Source organism: Grammomys surdaster, unplaced genomic scaffold (genome assembly GCF_004785775.1).
Source record: "Grammomys surdaster isolate TR1022 unplaced genomic scaffold, NIH_TR_1.0 126109, whole genome shotgun sequence".
NCBI classification, from domain to species: Eukaryota; Metazoa; Chordata; class Mammalia; order Rodentia; family Muridae; genus Grammomys; species Grammomys surdaster.
In genome coordinates, this window is record NW_021620917.1 from 2,005,963 (window position 1) to 2,018,641 (window position 12,679).

Below are 12,679 nucleotides of genomic sequence, written 5' to 3' on the forward strand. Positions count from 1 at the left end.
GGGGCTCTACCACTGAGCCACACCCCAGCCCCTCACTGGGGGATTCTGGGCAGGGGCTCTACCACTGAGCCATACCCCAACCCCTTACTAGGGGCATTCTAAGCAATTACTCTACCATGGAAATGCAGTGTATTCCCAGCCTTTTAGAGTGGTGCTCAAGTAGAAACCAGGTATCCAGAGCAAGAAAAGCAGCTGAAGGATGGAAAACATAGTGGGGGCTGATCTGTCCCCAGCACGGTTCTTCTTAGGATAGGGTCCCCACACTCTGTGCTTATTCTGGGCTGCTGACTGACACCTAGAACTTGTTAGAGCAAATTGAAAAGGTTCTGGGTACATGCTACCCTCTTGGGGACCCTAAGCTTCAGGCTAAAAGTCCTGAGCCCTCTTCAGTCCTCCAAGCTGTAGGGAGTAGGTACATTAAAAACATGAAGGGTCAGTACTAGCAGATCTGCAGGGACTGTCATGGCAGCTGCAGTGTCTGTAATGTTCATCTAGTACTTACATGGGCTCTGGGGACTTGAACTTGGGTCGGTCCTCACACTTGCACAGCAAGTACTTAAACCACTAACTCTTCTCTTTATCCCCAAGTGCAGGGGTTTTTAGGCACATGGGGAACATACTCTAATAGGGAAGATAGCAGGGGGAAAGTGAGTTTGCACGCGGCTCAGCAGACCCTCACATATTTGCTTGTGTGCTGGAGTCCACCAGCCAGGATGATCGGACCATTGGTCCGTAATCCAGATAACATGTAATGATGAATTTGTAAACAGGGAATAGGGCAGATGAATTAAAATTTGTTTGTACATGTAGGTGTGTGTGCATATTTGAATGTGTGTGTGTGTCCCACACATGTGCTCGTGTGTATGGGTGTGGAAGTCAGAGATTGATCTTCAGTCACTCTCCACCTTATATACTGAGGCAGGGTCTCTCACTTGAACCCAGAGTCTGTCATCCAGTTTGCTAATCTAGCTAGTGAGTTTGCTTCAAGGGTCCCTGTAGGGGTTGGATCTGATGGTAAGGTCCTGTTCTCCAGTTGGTTCTTGATTGATCAATAAAGATGCTGGGGGGCCAATTGCTGGGGGCAAGGAAAGAGGTAGGATTCCTGGGTCCCCGCAGGCAGGCTAAGAGACACAGGAAGAGAAAGGGAGATTTCACTGTCTTTCGGAGAGAGAAAAGGTGACCAGCCATGTGAGATCTCAGGAGGAGCAACCATAGGCTGCTTCCCCAGGCAGGAGATTAGAACTGCAGCTAAGCAGAGGGCAGTTTTGGATCATTGAACAAGGAGAAGATAACTAGCAACTAAAGTTGAGGGCAGACTTAGGACGCTGCACTGGTTAGAAGAGCCAGCAACTGAGACAACTAGGCAGGTTGAAAAACAAGCTACGGTGTATGTGTGTTTCATGGGCGGATCTGAGGAAACCTGGCAGGGCTGGTAGCGCGGTCCACCCGGAGCCTAAAGCTGGGTAGCAAAAACTGCACACTACAGGTTTCCTGTCCCCACTCGCCAAGAGCCTGTATGACAGGTGGGCTGCCTCACCCACCTGGCATTTACACAGGAACTGGGAATCTGAACTCTAGACCTTCTGCTTGTTCTACAAATGCTTTATCTATTGAGCCATCCACAGCCTCCTGTTTTCATACTGAGACAAAGTCTCACTATGGGCCACATAGTGAGTCTAAGGCTGGCCCCAAACTTACAGTCTTCCTGCCTCAGCCTCCCCAAGTGCTGAGGCCAAGTTATGGGTCTCAGCCACTATACCTGACTGTGAATTCTCCAAACAGGGAGGAAGCCATAGCTCAGTGGGTGAGCATTTGCTTAGCATGAACAAGGCCCTGGGCTCCATCCCCATTAATGGAAAAAGAAACCAGGTTGTGGTGGCACACACTCATAATCCCAGCACTCGGGACATGGAGGCAGGAGGATTAGGAGCAGTTCCCACGTGCGGTGTTTGCCGTGTGAAGGGGGAAGTGGGCTCTCCTCCCAGCCCAGCTCCCGAGTGTTGTTGGGCACCTGACAGTAGGCATACATATGTGAGGGAGAGGCCTAGAGTGGCTGCCAGACCTCAGGGAGACAAGCACAGGTGTCTGCTTGTTCACCTGGCAGGCAGGGCACCTGGCAGCCACTCCCGGGGGCTGCTTACCTGTCATGGCGGTGTAGCCGAGGAAGCACGCAATCTTCTCCTGACACAGCTCCTGCTCCTCATAGGTCAACAGCTGGTAGAGAAACTGCCAGAGCACCTGCTTGGCAGGTGTGTCCAGGACAGGGTAGACATCCACAATGAGGGTGTCGATGTTCCTGCAGGTGGAGGTGCAGGAGCGGGGAGCTCATCACTCCGGGGTGTGGGTGAGGTGGTAGTTCCAGTCCCCCCCAATTCAGCCCACACCTTGACCCCTACCCTTGAAAGTCAGAGCAGAGAGGACAGGAAAGCATTCTCCAGAGATAGTCTGCACTGATTCAAATCACAGTCTGGGCTGGGGATGTTAGCTCATTGGCAGAGCATGTACCTAACATTCCTGAGGCTCTGAGTTTGAGTCTCAGCATCACCACCACCAAGAAAATGTAATAGTCAAATCCTGGCCTTGCCATTTACCAACTAATTGAGTTCTCTCAAGCCACTTAACTTTTTTTTATTTTTCTGGACTGTAAAACCAGAGATAAAAATAACATATATGGGTCTGGGGAGATATCACAGTGGGTCAAATGCTTGTCATGGAAGTGTGAAGAATTGAGTTCAGATCCCAGAATCCATGTAAAAGCCCAACACGGCAGCTCAAGCTCTGATCCTACCACACCCCTGGAAGATGGGAGGCTGACACAGGAGAAGCTTGAGCAGCCCCTGGCCAACTGGCTTGGCATTTGCAGCCATGAGACCCTGTCTCAAACAAGGAGGGAAGGCAAGGACCCACACCCAAAGCTTGACCTCTGACCTCCACAGGCAGGCCCATGAGCGTACACCACAAATAAATACAGAAAGTATAGAATAAGGCTGTATGTGACCTGCTTAAGATCAGGGGATAGTGGGGGCTGTCAAGATGGCCCAGCAGATAAAGATGCTTGCTGTTAAACTCACTGACTCCTGTGGGCACTGTGGCATGCACACCCCCCATATGCCATGAATAAAAAAGTGTTTTTAAAGAAAGATCAGGGGGTAGAGATGAAGGAGCATGTCACAGAATGTTGTTGGTATCCCTTTTACATGGGATAAAGTTCCACAATTCACTATAGTGATGTTACATATACTTGCAAGTATACACAAACCCTAAAAGTCAATGCATGAATTATGGCCAGAGAGAGAGAGAAGGCTCAGTGATTAAGAGCATTGCTGCTACTCCTGTAGAGGACCCAGGTTCAGTTCCCAGCACCTATCTGGCAGCTCACAAACACCTGTAACTCTAGTTCCAAGGGTTGTGCTGCCCTCTACTGGCCAATGTAGGCACTGCACACATGTGGTACTCTTACATGCAGGCAAAATATCCACACACATACTTTTTAAGTTAAAAATAAATCAGTGAATTGTACAGCATATGAATTATGTAGTAACAAGATCATTTAAACCAAACTTGCATGAATGGAAAGGAGGAAGGTTTGCCACAAGCCACGATATCTATAGCTACGTTATTTATTTATTTATTTATTTATTTATTTGTAAGAGTCCACTGAGGGTTCTTGATGTCCCATAAACTTTCCCTGCCTGCCTCAATTCATTCAATACTGTTCAAATACGACTGTATTTGCCCAAGGTATTAGAGTCCAGGGTTAGCTGGTCATGGTGGCCCTGGCCTTTAATCTCAGCACTGAGGAGGCAGAGACAGGCTATCTCTCTGAGTTCCAGCACAGCCGGTACTACATAGCAAGACTGGGTCTCAAAAATAAACAAAGGAAGCAGGGCGGTGGTGGCGCACGCCTTTAATCCCAGCACTTGGGAGGCAGAGGCAGGCGGATTTCTGAGTTCGAGAGTTCGAGGCTAGCCTGGTCTACAGACTGAGTTCCAGGACAGCCCGGGCTATACAGAGAAACCCTGTCTCGGGGAAAAAAAAAAAAAAAGGAATAAATGTAAAAGTTGAGGTTTGTTCTAGGGCACGTCAATTGTTCCTCCCTTGGTACCAGCTATTGTCTTTCTTCTCTCCGCCTAAGGAGGCTGAGGAGCTACCAGCAAGGAGAACAGGATTGCCAGCGTTCAGCTGAAACTTGGGTAGGGTGCAAACAGGTTAGATTCCTACCACCACTCTTCCCAGAGCACCTGTGCTGGAAGAAGCTCTCGAGAGCCCGACAGACTCCATAGCGCTCCGGAGGAGTGAGGAGGTGGTCCAGCTGCTGGCTGAAGGTCCTCCCCTGGACTCGGATGCTGGAAGGCAGGATGTCCGCCACCCACTGCAGTGAAGTGAGAGCTGACGCCCGGGTCGGGGAATCCAAAGAATCTGAATCTGCGGGGGACCACAGGCGTGGGGAGTCACGGGTGACCCTGAGTCACCAAGGTAGGTGCAGTTTCCCAGACAGCTAGGGTCAGCAGCCTTCTGAGCTGCGGCGTGCAATGCATTGAACAGCATTGAACGCTGCGTGTTGGGCTCTATCGCACCCCCTGGCGGCATCCCTGGGAAGCAACCAAAACAGTCCTGGGAACTCTATGGCTTGACAGTCTCACCACTGGCGAACGGAACTGGTCCTTCTTCAACCACCAGCGTGGGCATAGCGCCACTGCCCTGCAACATGGACACCACCTTGTCGTGGGAGCAGTTCCTGCAAAGGAGATGGCCCAGGAGGGCCTGCCGAGTGAGCTCTGTTCATCATGCAGAGACCACCCAGCAAATCCACTGTTCACTCAGGACTAGTCAGGAACCCAACTTTCACATAAGTTAAGGTCTTATACGGCAGAAACCCGTATTTTGGCAGCTTTGCCTGCATATGCCTTGGATTGGCATTCCTGGGCATAGAAGGAGTTATTCCTATGTCACCCTGTGGCACACAACCATAATCCCAGCACTTGGGATGCTGAGGCAGGAGGATTTGCAGAACTTAAAGCCAGTCTGAACTATATAGCAAGTCCAAATTGCCTGAGCAACTAATCAAGGCCCTGTCTCAAAACAAAAAAAGTTTAAACAAGGCTGGGAGCCATGCATGGTAACTAACACTGCAACCCAGCACTTAGCAGAGGCAGGTGGATTATCATGAATTCAAGGCAAGTCTGGGCTACATAGTGAGTTCCAAGTCAGCCTGGGATACAGAGTGAGGTACTGTCTCAAAGTAAAATAAAATAAAATAAAATAAAATAAAATAAGATAAAATAAAATAAAATAAAATAAAATAAAATGCTGAGGATATAGTGTGAGATTGTGTTTGCCTAACACAAGTACCTTGTGTTTGATTCCCAGTATGACTGGAAAAAAATGGCTTCCAGTGGACAAGGGATAGACACGGGAGGCATAGGTCATAGAACATAGGCCAGAAGGATCGGGGCCATGGTTAGTATCCCAAGAGGCAAAAGTCTTGGGGAATGGCTCATCACCAAGATCACAAGACACCCTGGGGGTTCCTGACCTCATGTCCAATCCATTGAGGAAGAGGATCCGGTCACCTGACTTGAGAGAGGCATTTTCAGCCGGGCTGCCTGGAGGAGAGAAAGAGAGGGTATGCAGTCAGCTGACCACCACGTAGTGGACTTGGGTGGGAGTCTCCCCTATTCAACCCTCCCACCCCCTCGAGTTCCAGCCAGAAAACCATTCTTCAGTTTTGCAGGTGAGAATTGACACTCAGGGCCATCTGAATGATTTAGTGAGTGAGAAAGCTTGCTGCCAAGTCTGACTGAGTTTGATCCCTGAGACCTACGTGGTGGAGAGAACGGGAGTCCTGCAAGTTGTCCTCTAACCACACAAACTACACACACACATACACACACACACACACCCGGATGCCACATGTGTGGTCCCATCCTCACATAAATAAGTATAATTTTAAAAGAAGCAGGGGAAAGGATTCATGTTGTAAGCATGCATTTCACATGAAAACTGATCCACACCCCACACCCTGAGCGTCTCCTTTAGGGAGTCACAGAGTCTGGGGCACGGTCGGTCCTCCTGCCACCATGAGCTTCAGGCCGGGAACTAGGCAGTCAGAAGAGACAACAGCCCTCTGACATCATCCAAAATCGCTGTGATGGTTAATGTTGTCAACTGGACAGGATCTAGAATCACTTAGGAGACAGGCCTCCAGGCACAACCGTGTGGGATTATCCAAATTAAGCTAACCTCTGAGGGTGTGAAGGAATGCCCTCATCACGTTAACTGATGTTGGGAAGACCCATTTTAACCATGGGCAGAGACGCTCCCTGAGCAGGGAGGCTGGATTGGGGCTGGATTGCATAAAAGTCAAGGCAAGCTAAGTATTGCCACTTAGCACTCTGCTTTTCTTTTTTATTTTATTTTCATGTGTATACTTGTAACATGCATGTGTGTGTGTGTGCGTGTGTGCGCGCGTGTGTGTGTGTGTGTGTATGTGTGTGTGCGTGTGTAGTGGGTGCGTGTGTGTATGTGCATGTGTGTGTGTGTGTATAGTGGGTGCGTATGTAGAGGCCAGAGACTGATACCGCACTCCATCACTCTTCTACCTTGTTCACTGAGGCAGCGTCTCTCAGTCAAACCCGGAGTTCACCCGCACAGCTAGCTTGCTAGACACTTTGCTCTGGGAGTCCCAGCTCCTCCTTCCAAGGCTAGAATTACCAGAGATTATCATACCCACCTAGCATTTTATATGTGTTCTAGGGATCCAAAGTCCAGCCCTTATGTCTACCCAACGGGCTCTAACCACTGGACAATCTCCCCAGCCTTCCTCTCTGCTTCTTAACAGTGGATGCTCTGTGACTAGTAAGCATGGATAGCGTTACCAGAGAAGGCTTCATCAGGGTTTGTCACCTCATTCCCAATCTTAGGGACTCAGGATAACCTCTCCATCCCTCACCAGGCAAGACAGATTCGATCCAGACCGGTCCATGGCCACGCAGAGTGAAGCCGAAACTCTTGTTGCCTTTATAGACTCGAACAGTCCTGTGGGAGGAAAGATGAAACGAGGTTGGAGGTGGGAGAGCTTCCCTGTCCTGTGTCACCCTGAGAACAGAGGACCAGGGCTCAGGGGACGGACATGTCTCATGTCCTTGTCCTTCCAAATACCCACTGCCCAGGACTCCGACCCAAGCTTGAGCAAGATCAGGAGATATCCCCTGCTGTCACTCGCATGCGGTGCATGTGTACCTGCGAGGGCCCCCAGGGCCAGTGCGGCCGCCCAGCAGCGAGGACGCCTTCCGCGGGGGCGGCTCATCTGGACGGCGCGGCGCGGCGCTAGCACGCGTGGACACTAAGAGGCGCTCCGGACGCTCCTCGCTGCGGCTCCGGCGCAAACGCTGCGCGCCCTGCGCCCTCCGAGCACGGCACAGCTTGCCCAGCAGACCCTGCGACACCACCTCGTCGAAGCGCGCTCGGTGCTTCTTAGGGATGAAAATCCTGCAGGGCGAGGACCACCACCGAGTCTTTTGACTGCATTCCAAAGGGACCTCCTAGTGGCTCGCCTGCCCATCCCGGGAGTGACCAGGAACATTTTCATTCTCCCCTTCGGTGAACAGACTTGTGTTCCCAGCTGTCCTAGACCTGGTCCCGTCAACAGGTAGAAGTACTTGCTGTCAAGCTTGAAGGCCTGAGTTCGAGTCCCCGTGACCCATATAATGGAAGGAGAGAATTGACTATCCTAGACTACACCAGGAGTGCAGCATCCTGCTTAAATCCTGGGAAATCCGCATGGACTATTTCTTTTACCCTAACCTTTGTAGGGCCTTCCTGCTCCCAAATCAGTCTACAGAGGCGGTCCAGCTCCTGCCTGTCTTCCGTCTCTGTCTGTTCTTTGTATCCATCCTCTCATGTTCTTGCATCTACCAGGCCAAGCCCCAGCTAATGCTCTCCTTCTCTCTCCCTTCTTATTTCCAGGTGATTTCTAGAGAAAACTCCGACAGCTATCCGCGAGGCGCTTTCCTTCCCTCCGAGGGTCTTCAGACTTCCGGTTCTCCCGCTTGCTTTCTCTGCTAGCCCTGTCCACAGCTGCTTCCTTATAAAAGTGAGGGCAATTACCACCTCCAAGTTTATGGCTCCGCCCGATACATTTTTTATTTTTCCATATATATATATATATACATATATATATATATAGATATATATATGTATATAGATATATATATATATATGTTTTTTGAGACAGGGTTTCTCTGTGTAGCCCTGGCTGTCCTGAAACTCACTCTGTAGACCAGGCTGGCCTCGAACTCAGAAATCCACCTGCCTCTGCCTCCCAAATGCTGGGATTGAAGCCGTGTGCCATGACTGCCCATCCCCCTTTAATATTTTTAAAGGAATAATTTTTAAGTGTGTACATGTGTTCCCCATTCACTGCATGTTTAGTAAACCTCTGCCCACTTATCCTTTCTTGGGCTCAGCTATGGAGGGCCTGTGGTGCTCTCCAAGTTGTCAGCCTGGAGGTGGCGGGAGGAGACTTAGCCTCTACACGATGTCTATGCTCTGGGATAAGTGCTTGGTGCCTGTGCGTCTAGGAGCTCTCCAAAACCAGAATTTGTAGTCGCGCTGTGGGCCACAGTGATGGAAAAGAACTTGGCACTTGAGAAGAAAGTGTGTGTGTGAGTATGTGTGTTTGCGCGTGCACTCGAGTGCATGCACATCTCTGTGTGTGTGATACAACCCCATCTCCGCATAACAGCTTCAGCTAACACCCCTGTGAGCTTACTGACCCACTGCAGAAGATTCTAGGGCACAGAGAAACCTGTAACTTTCCAGGGTGACACAACTGGCCTCTGACAGCTGGAATCGAGGCTCATGACACTAGCAAGAGCCTCCTGGCTGAACCCCAAGGCTCCCTTCTCTGTTCTTTACATCACTAGCCAGTGCCAAGGGCATGATGGGAAGTCAGGAGAGAAAAGAGGAGAGGAGCGAAGGCTTGGTGCACAGCTGAAATACATCCTCCCCTGAACTGGATCTGTAGCTTCCCCAGCCTCCACGGATGAGGTTAATGAAGCCAGCTGGGCAGGAGGTGAGATAGAAGGAATGTAGAGCCTTCAGAAGGGCTCAGAACTAGCCCCACCACCAGGGAGTTCTGCTTCAGATTGGATACTCCAGGTGACCAGGAAGGATGTCTCCTGAGCCTGACTCTTCCATCTGCCTACATGATCTTGGCCCTTTCCTTATCTTCCTGCCTCATGTCCAGGCGAAGGATACTGAGACTGTCCACCTTATACCCCAACCGTCAGTCCCAAGGCCTGCAAGTCATCAGACCTACATTCTAACCAGGGCAGGGGTCAGATGCCCAGTACAGTTAGACATCCAGCACCAAGAAGTCAAAGTCCTGGTTGCCAGGTGGGCACCAGACTGAGTCACAAACTGGGGAGGTGGAAGGTCTGGTGGCTAGTTCTCTGCTTGGCATCCTGGAGCTTGGGCCAGAAGCCAAGGCTGCCTGCTGAGGCAGACACCCTTCCTGGCTGGTGTGAGCCTTCCCTGCGGCTCCATCACTGTCTGGCCCAGCCACCCCAGTTCTGGCACTGCTGTCTGTTAATTAAAGTTGGCACAGTCAGATGCAGTAGGGGCGAATTCATTATAGGGACATGTCATTGCCTTTTTCATTGTGACAGACCAGCAATAGGTCTCCAAGGCTCTTATGCCCTTGCTAAAGCCCAACAGACCTTCCTGAGTTCCAAAGATTCTTCCTGGGAGTCACAAGTCTAAACCTTCCATCGGGTCACTTCCATCGGGTCACTTCACCTCTCCTAGGATCCTCCCTTGCCTGTGTGTATTCTACCCCAGCCCCGCTTTTTTCACCTAGCCCTTCATCTCCAGCCAGCGAAATGGTGGAGACAGGAATGGGAGCCTCAGAGGCAGCCGCCTGCAGTTCCTCACAGTGGAAAGGTCCTGCCTTCCAAATTCCACACTCGATGCGATGCACTAGATTCTCACTCAGGGCACAAGACACCCCGTTCTTGATCCCTTGTCCTCTCCTGTGAGCCAAGGCAGGAAGGTTGACTTTTAATCCTAGCCTTTCACTTCATCCCAAGACTACGGCTGCCTGCGGGTCCTGGGTACCCAATATCGAAACCTCACCTCCCACATACCCACCAGTTTATTCCCACTGTTCCCAGTTTCTGGGCTCCGCGCAGTCTCAATAGGTTGCCCACCCAAAACAGGGAACCCCTCTTGATAACCCAGCCCCCTCCCCCCACCTCAAGCTGGCCGGATGCGGGGCGCGAGGTTCCCAGGGGCGCAGAACGCGATGGGGAAGCTACCTAAAGTGCCGAGAGAAGCCCTGGTCCTTCCCCATCTGGATCCACGAGGGCGGCGCGGCAGGTGCGCACGGGGCAGCGGGTGGCAGAGCCCGCGATGACAGACAGGGCGCTCGCTATTCCACGCGCCTTTGCTGGGCGAGCGTGCGCGGCCCCTCCCGGCCAGTCCCGCACCGTGGCCCCATGCCCGCCCGCCCATTCTTGGTAGCTCCGCCCCGCCCCGCCTCTCCGCTCCCTGCTCCGGGGACCCTTCAATTAGCTGGGGCAACCGGAGGAGTGAAGATCCGGGTGATTCAAGGCTATCAGGCTCCTTTCCTTTGGCTCTCCACTGTATTCGCTCCCCAGGAGTCTTGTCTGGGATCTCTCTGACCCAGCGCCCTGATCCCCTTACAGTGGCTGCAACACTCCGCTACAGCCAACACCTTTTTGAAGAACTCCCTTTTGCAGTACTTGGGAAGAAGGCATTTGCACAGGACTTCCCAGGAGCTGGCCAGTGCTGAAAATGTCCATCCAGGGGAAGCGAGGGAGAAGGAAACCTTTGAAAGCAGCGGCCAGTGCCGGAGACCGCACTCCAGAGCAGTGGATAGCCTTGCTAGGGTTTATGGATTCTAGGAGAGATGGAAGGTCCCCGGAGGTTTCGAGGTCTTGGTAGTCAAGGGAGTGGTGATGCTAGGAGCCAGTCCAGAAAAAAGTGCAGGATGAGAGAGGAGTCAAGGGTGTTTGTTTGTTTTTCTGTGCTGGGGCTTGAATAAAAGTTTCTTATATGCTGCTCCGGCTCTCTACTGCAGAGATACATCACCACGCCTTTTTACTTCTTACTTTGAGAAAGGGTCTCATTACATTCTCCAGGCCGGTCTTGAACCCAATCTAATCCAGGCTGGCCTTGAATTCTCTTTTTCTTTCCCTCCTTCCCCCTCCCCTTCCTTCTCCTCTTCCTGCCACCTTCCTCCCTTCCTCCCTCCCTCCCTCCCTCCCTCCCTTCCTTCCTTCCTTCCTTCCTTCCTTCCTTCCTTTCGATTAGGTTTTTTGTAGCCCAGGATAGCTTCAAAGTTGCTATGCAACCAAGGATAACCTTGTGAGTCTCCTGCTTCTGTCTCCTGGGTACTAGGGTTACAAGCAGGAACCTCTAGACCTGGTTTTATTCCATTCAGAGAATCAAAGTCAAGGCTTTGTCTGTGCTGATAGGCACACTGCCAACATTCCAAACCCAGACCTTGAAGATTTGATCCTCCTGCCTCAGCTTCTCGAGCAGATGGGATTATAGGCCTGTTCCACCATGTTTGACGGAGTGATTACATTTTGAAATACAGAAGTAGGCTGAGGATGTACCTCAGTGGTAGGGCACATGCGTACAGTTCCTCAGTGAGGGGCTGGGGTGTGACTGAGGCTGGAGAGCTCTTGGACTAGAATTCCCCAGGGTGCATAAGGGACTTCCCTGGCAAGAACAAAGTCCTATGTTCCATCCCAGCCCTGAAGACAAAACAAAAATACTAAGAGGCCATGATGCTCGCACGTGCCCAGCCCCCCTCTCTTCGTCCTTGCCTCTGATGGTCTGTAGTTTCTCTCTGGTAGAAGCACCAGCAGCCGCAGCCATGCCTGCTCATGCCCCGCCCCCTTCGCTCTACCCAGTGCCTTGGAACACAATTCTCATCCTGAGAATAGCCGACAGAAGGACCACGACTGTCCCATGGTGACAGAAGCGTTCTTGGTTTGGTTTGCCAGCATCAGTGCCCGAGAACCAGCCACGCCCAAAGGCTATGAGAACCATCCACTGGGCTGACAAGAGAGAAGAGGAAAACATTGGGCGAATGCTCATGCTACAGTCTGGACATGCTGCTTCAGGGCCAGGCCACCTCAGGCACAGAGAAGTCCCCACATGGGGATGGGGGCAGTGGTGGGGGCATTTGGCCAGGTGACTCAAGACAGCACGGAGTAGATGCCAGGGAGCAGGCGATTTGTAGTCTTGTCTACTGTGCCTGTCTCGGTGAAAGAACATTATCAAAGATCATTCAAGAACAATCATTCTAAAGCAGAGGCAATTTTGTGCCCACCTCTACCCCCTGGGGACATCTGGCACAATCTCAAGATGTCTTTTTGGCTGCCACAAATGACAGCTGGGAGAGGGATGTGGTGCTGGCATCTAGTGGGGAGAGGCCAAAGATGCTGTGTATAAGCAGCCCACGTAGACAGGGGAGCTCCCACACAGAGAAAAGGCAGGACCCCAAAAATTGTACTGGAGAAAAGATATACCCTCCATACAGGAAAGCAACACATACGATGCTGGGCACTTCCACAGCATCAGCTCATACTCCCCCCAACTGTATTATACACAGTATCAGCTCATACCCCCATAACTGTATTAT

The 12,679-nt window shown here is 51.4% G+C and overlaps 1 protein-coding gene across 3 annotated transcripts in view; it reads right to left on the reverse strand.

Annotated features, from left to right (window-relative positions):
* Nucleotides 1-12,679, reverse strand: part of Grid2ip (Grid2 interacting protein) — a 35,624-nt gene that overhangs the window by 12,328 nt on the left and 10,617 nt on the right. For 2 of the 3 annotated variants that reach the window (XM_028756077.1, XM_028756074.1), the window contains 6 exons: nt 7,243-7,491; nt 6,953-7,038; nt 5,537-5,606; nt 4,644-4,738; nt 4,242-4,425; nt 2,142-2,296 (listed from right to left, as the gene is read on the reverse strand). In XM_028756077.1, the coding sequence (XP_028611910.1) occupies nt 2,142-2,296; nt 4,242-4,425; nt 4,644-4,738; nt 5,537-5,606; nt 6,953-7,038; nt 7,243-7,491 (839 nt within the window). Of the gene's footprint in view, nt 1-2,141; nt 2,297-4,241; nt 4,426-4,643; nt 4,739-5,536; nt 5,607-6,952; nt 7,039-7,242; nt 7,492-10,319; nt 10,440-12,679 lie in introns of those variants that run through there. The other variant, XM_028756075.1, reaches the window with a different exon arrangement.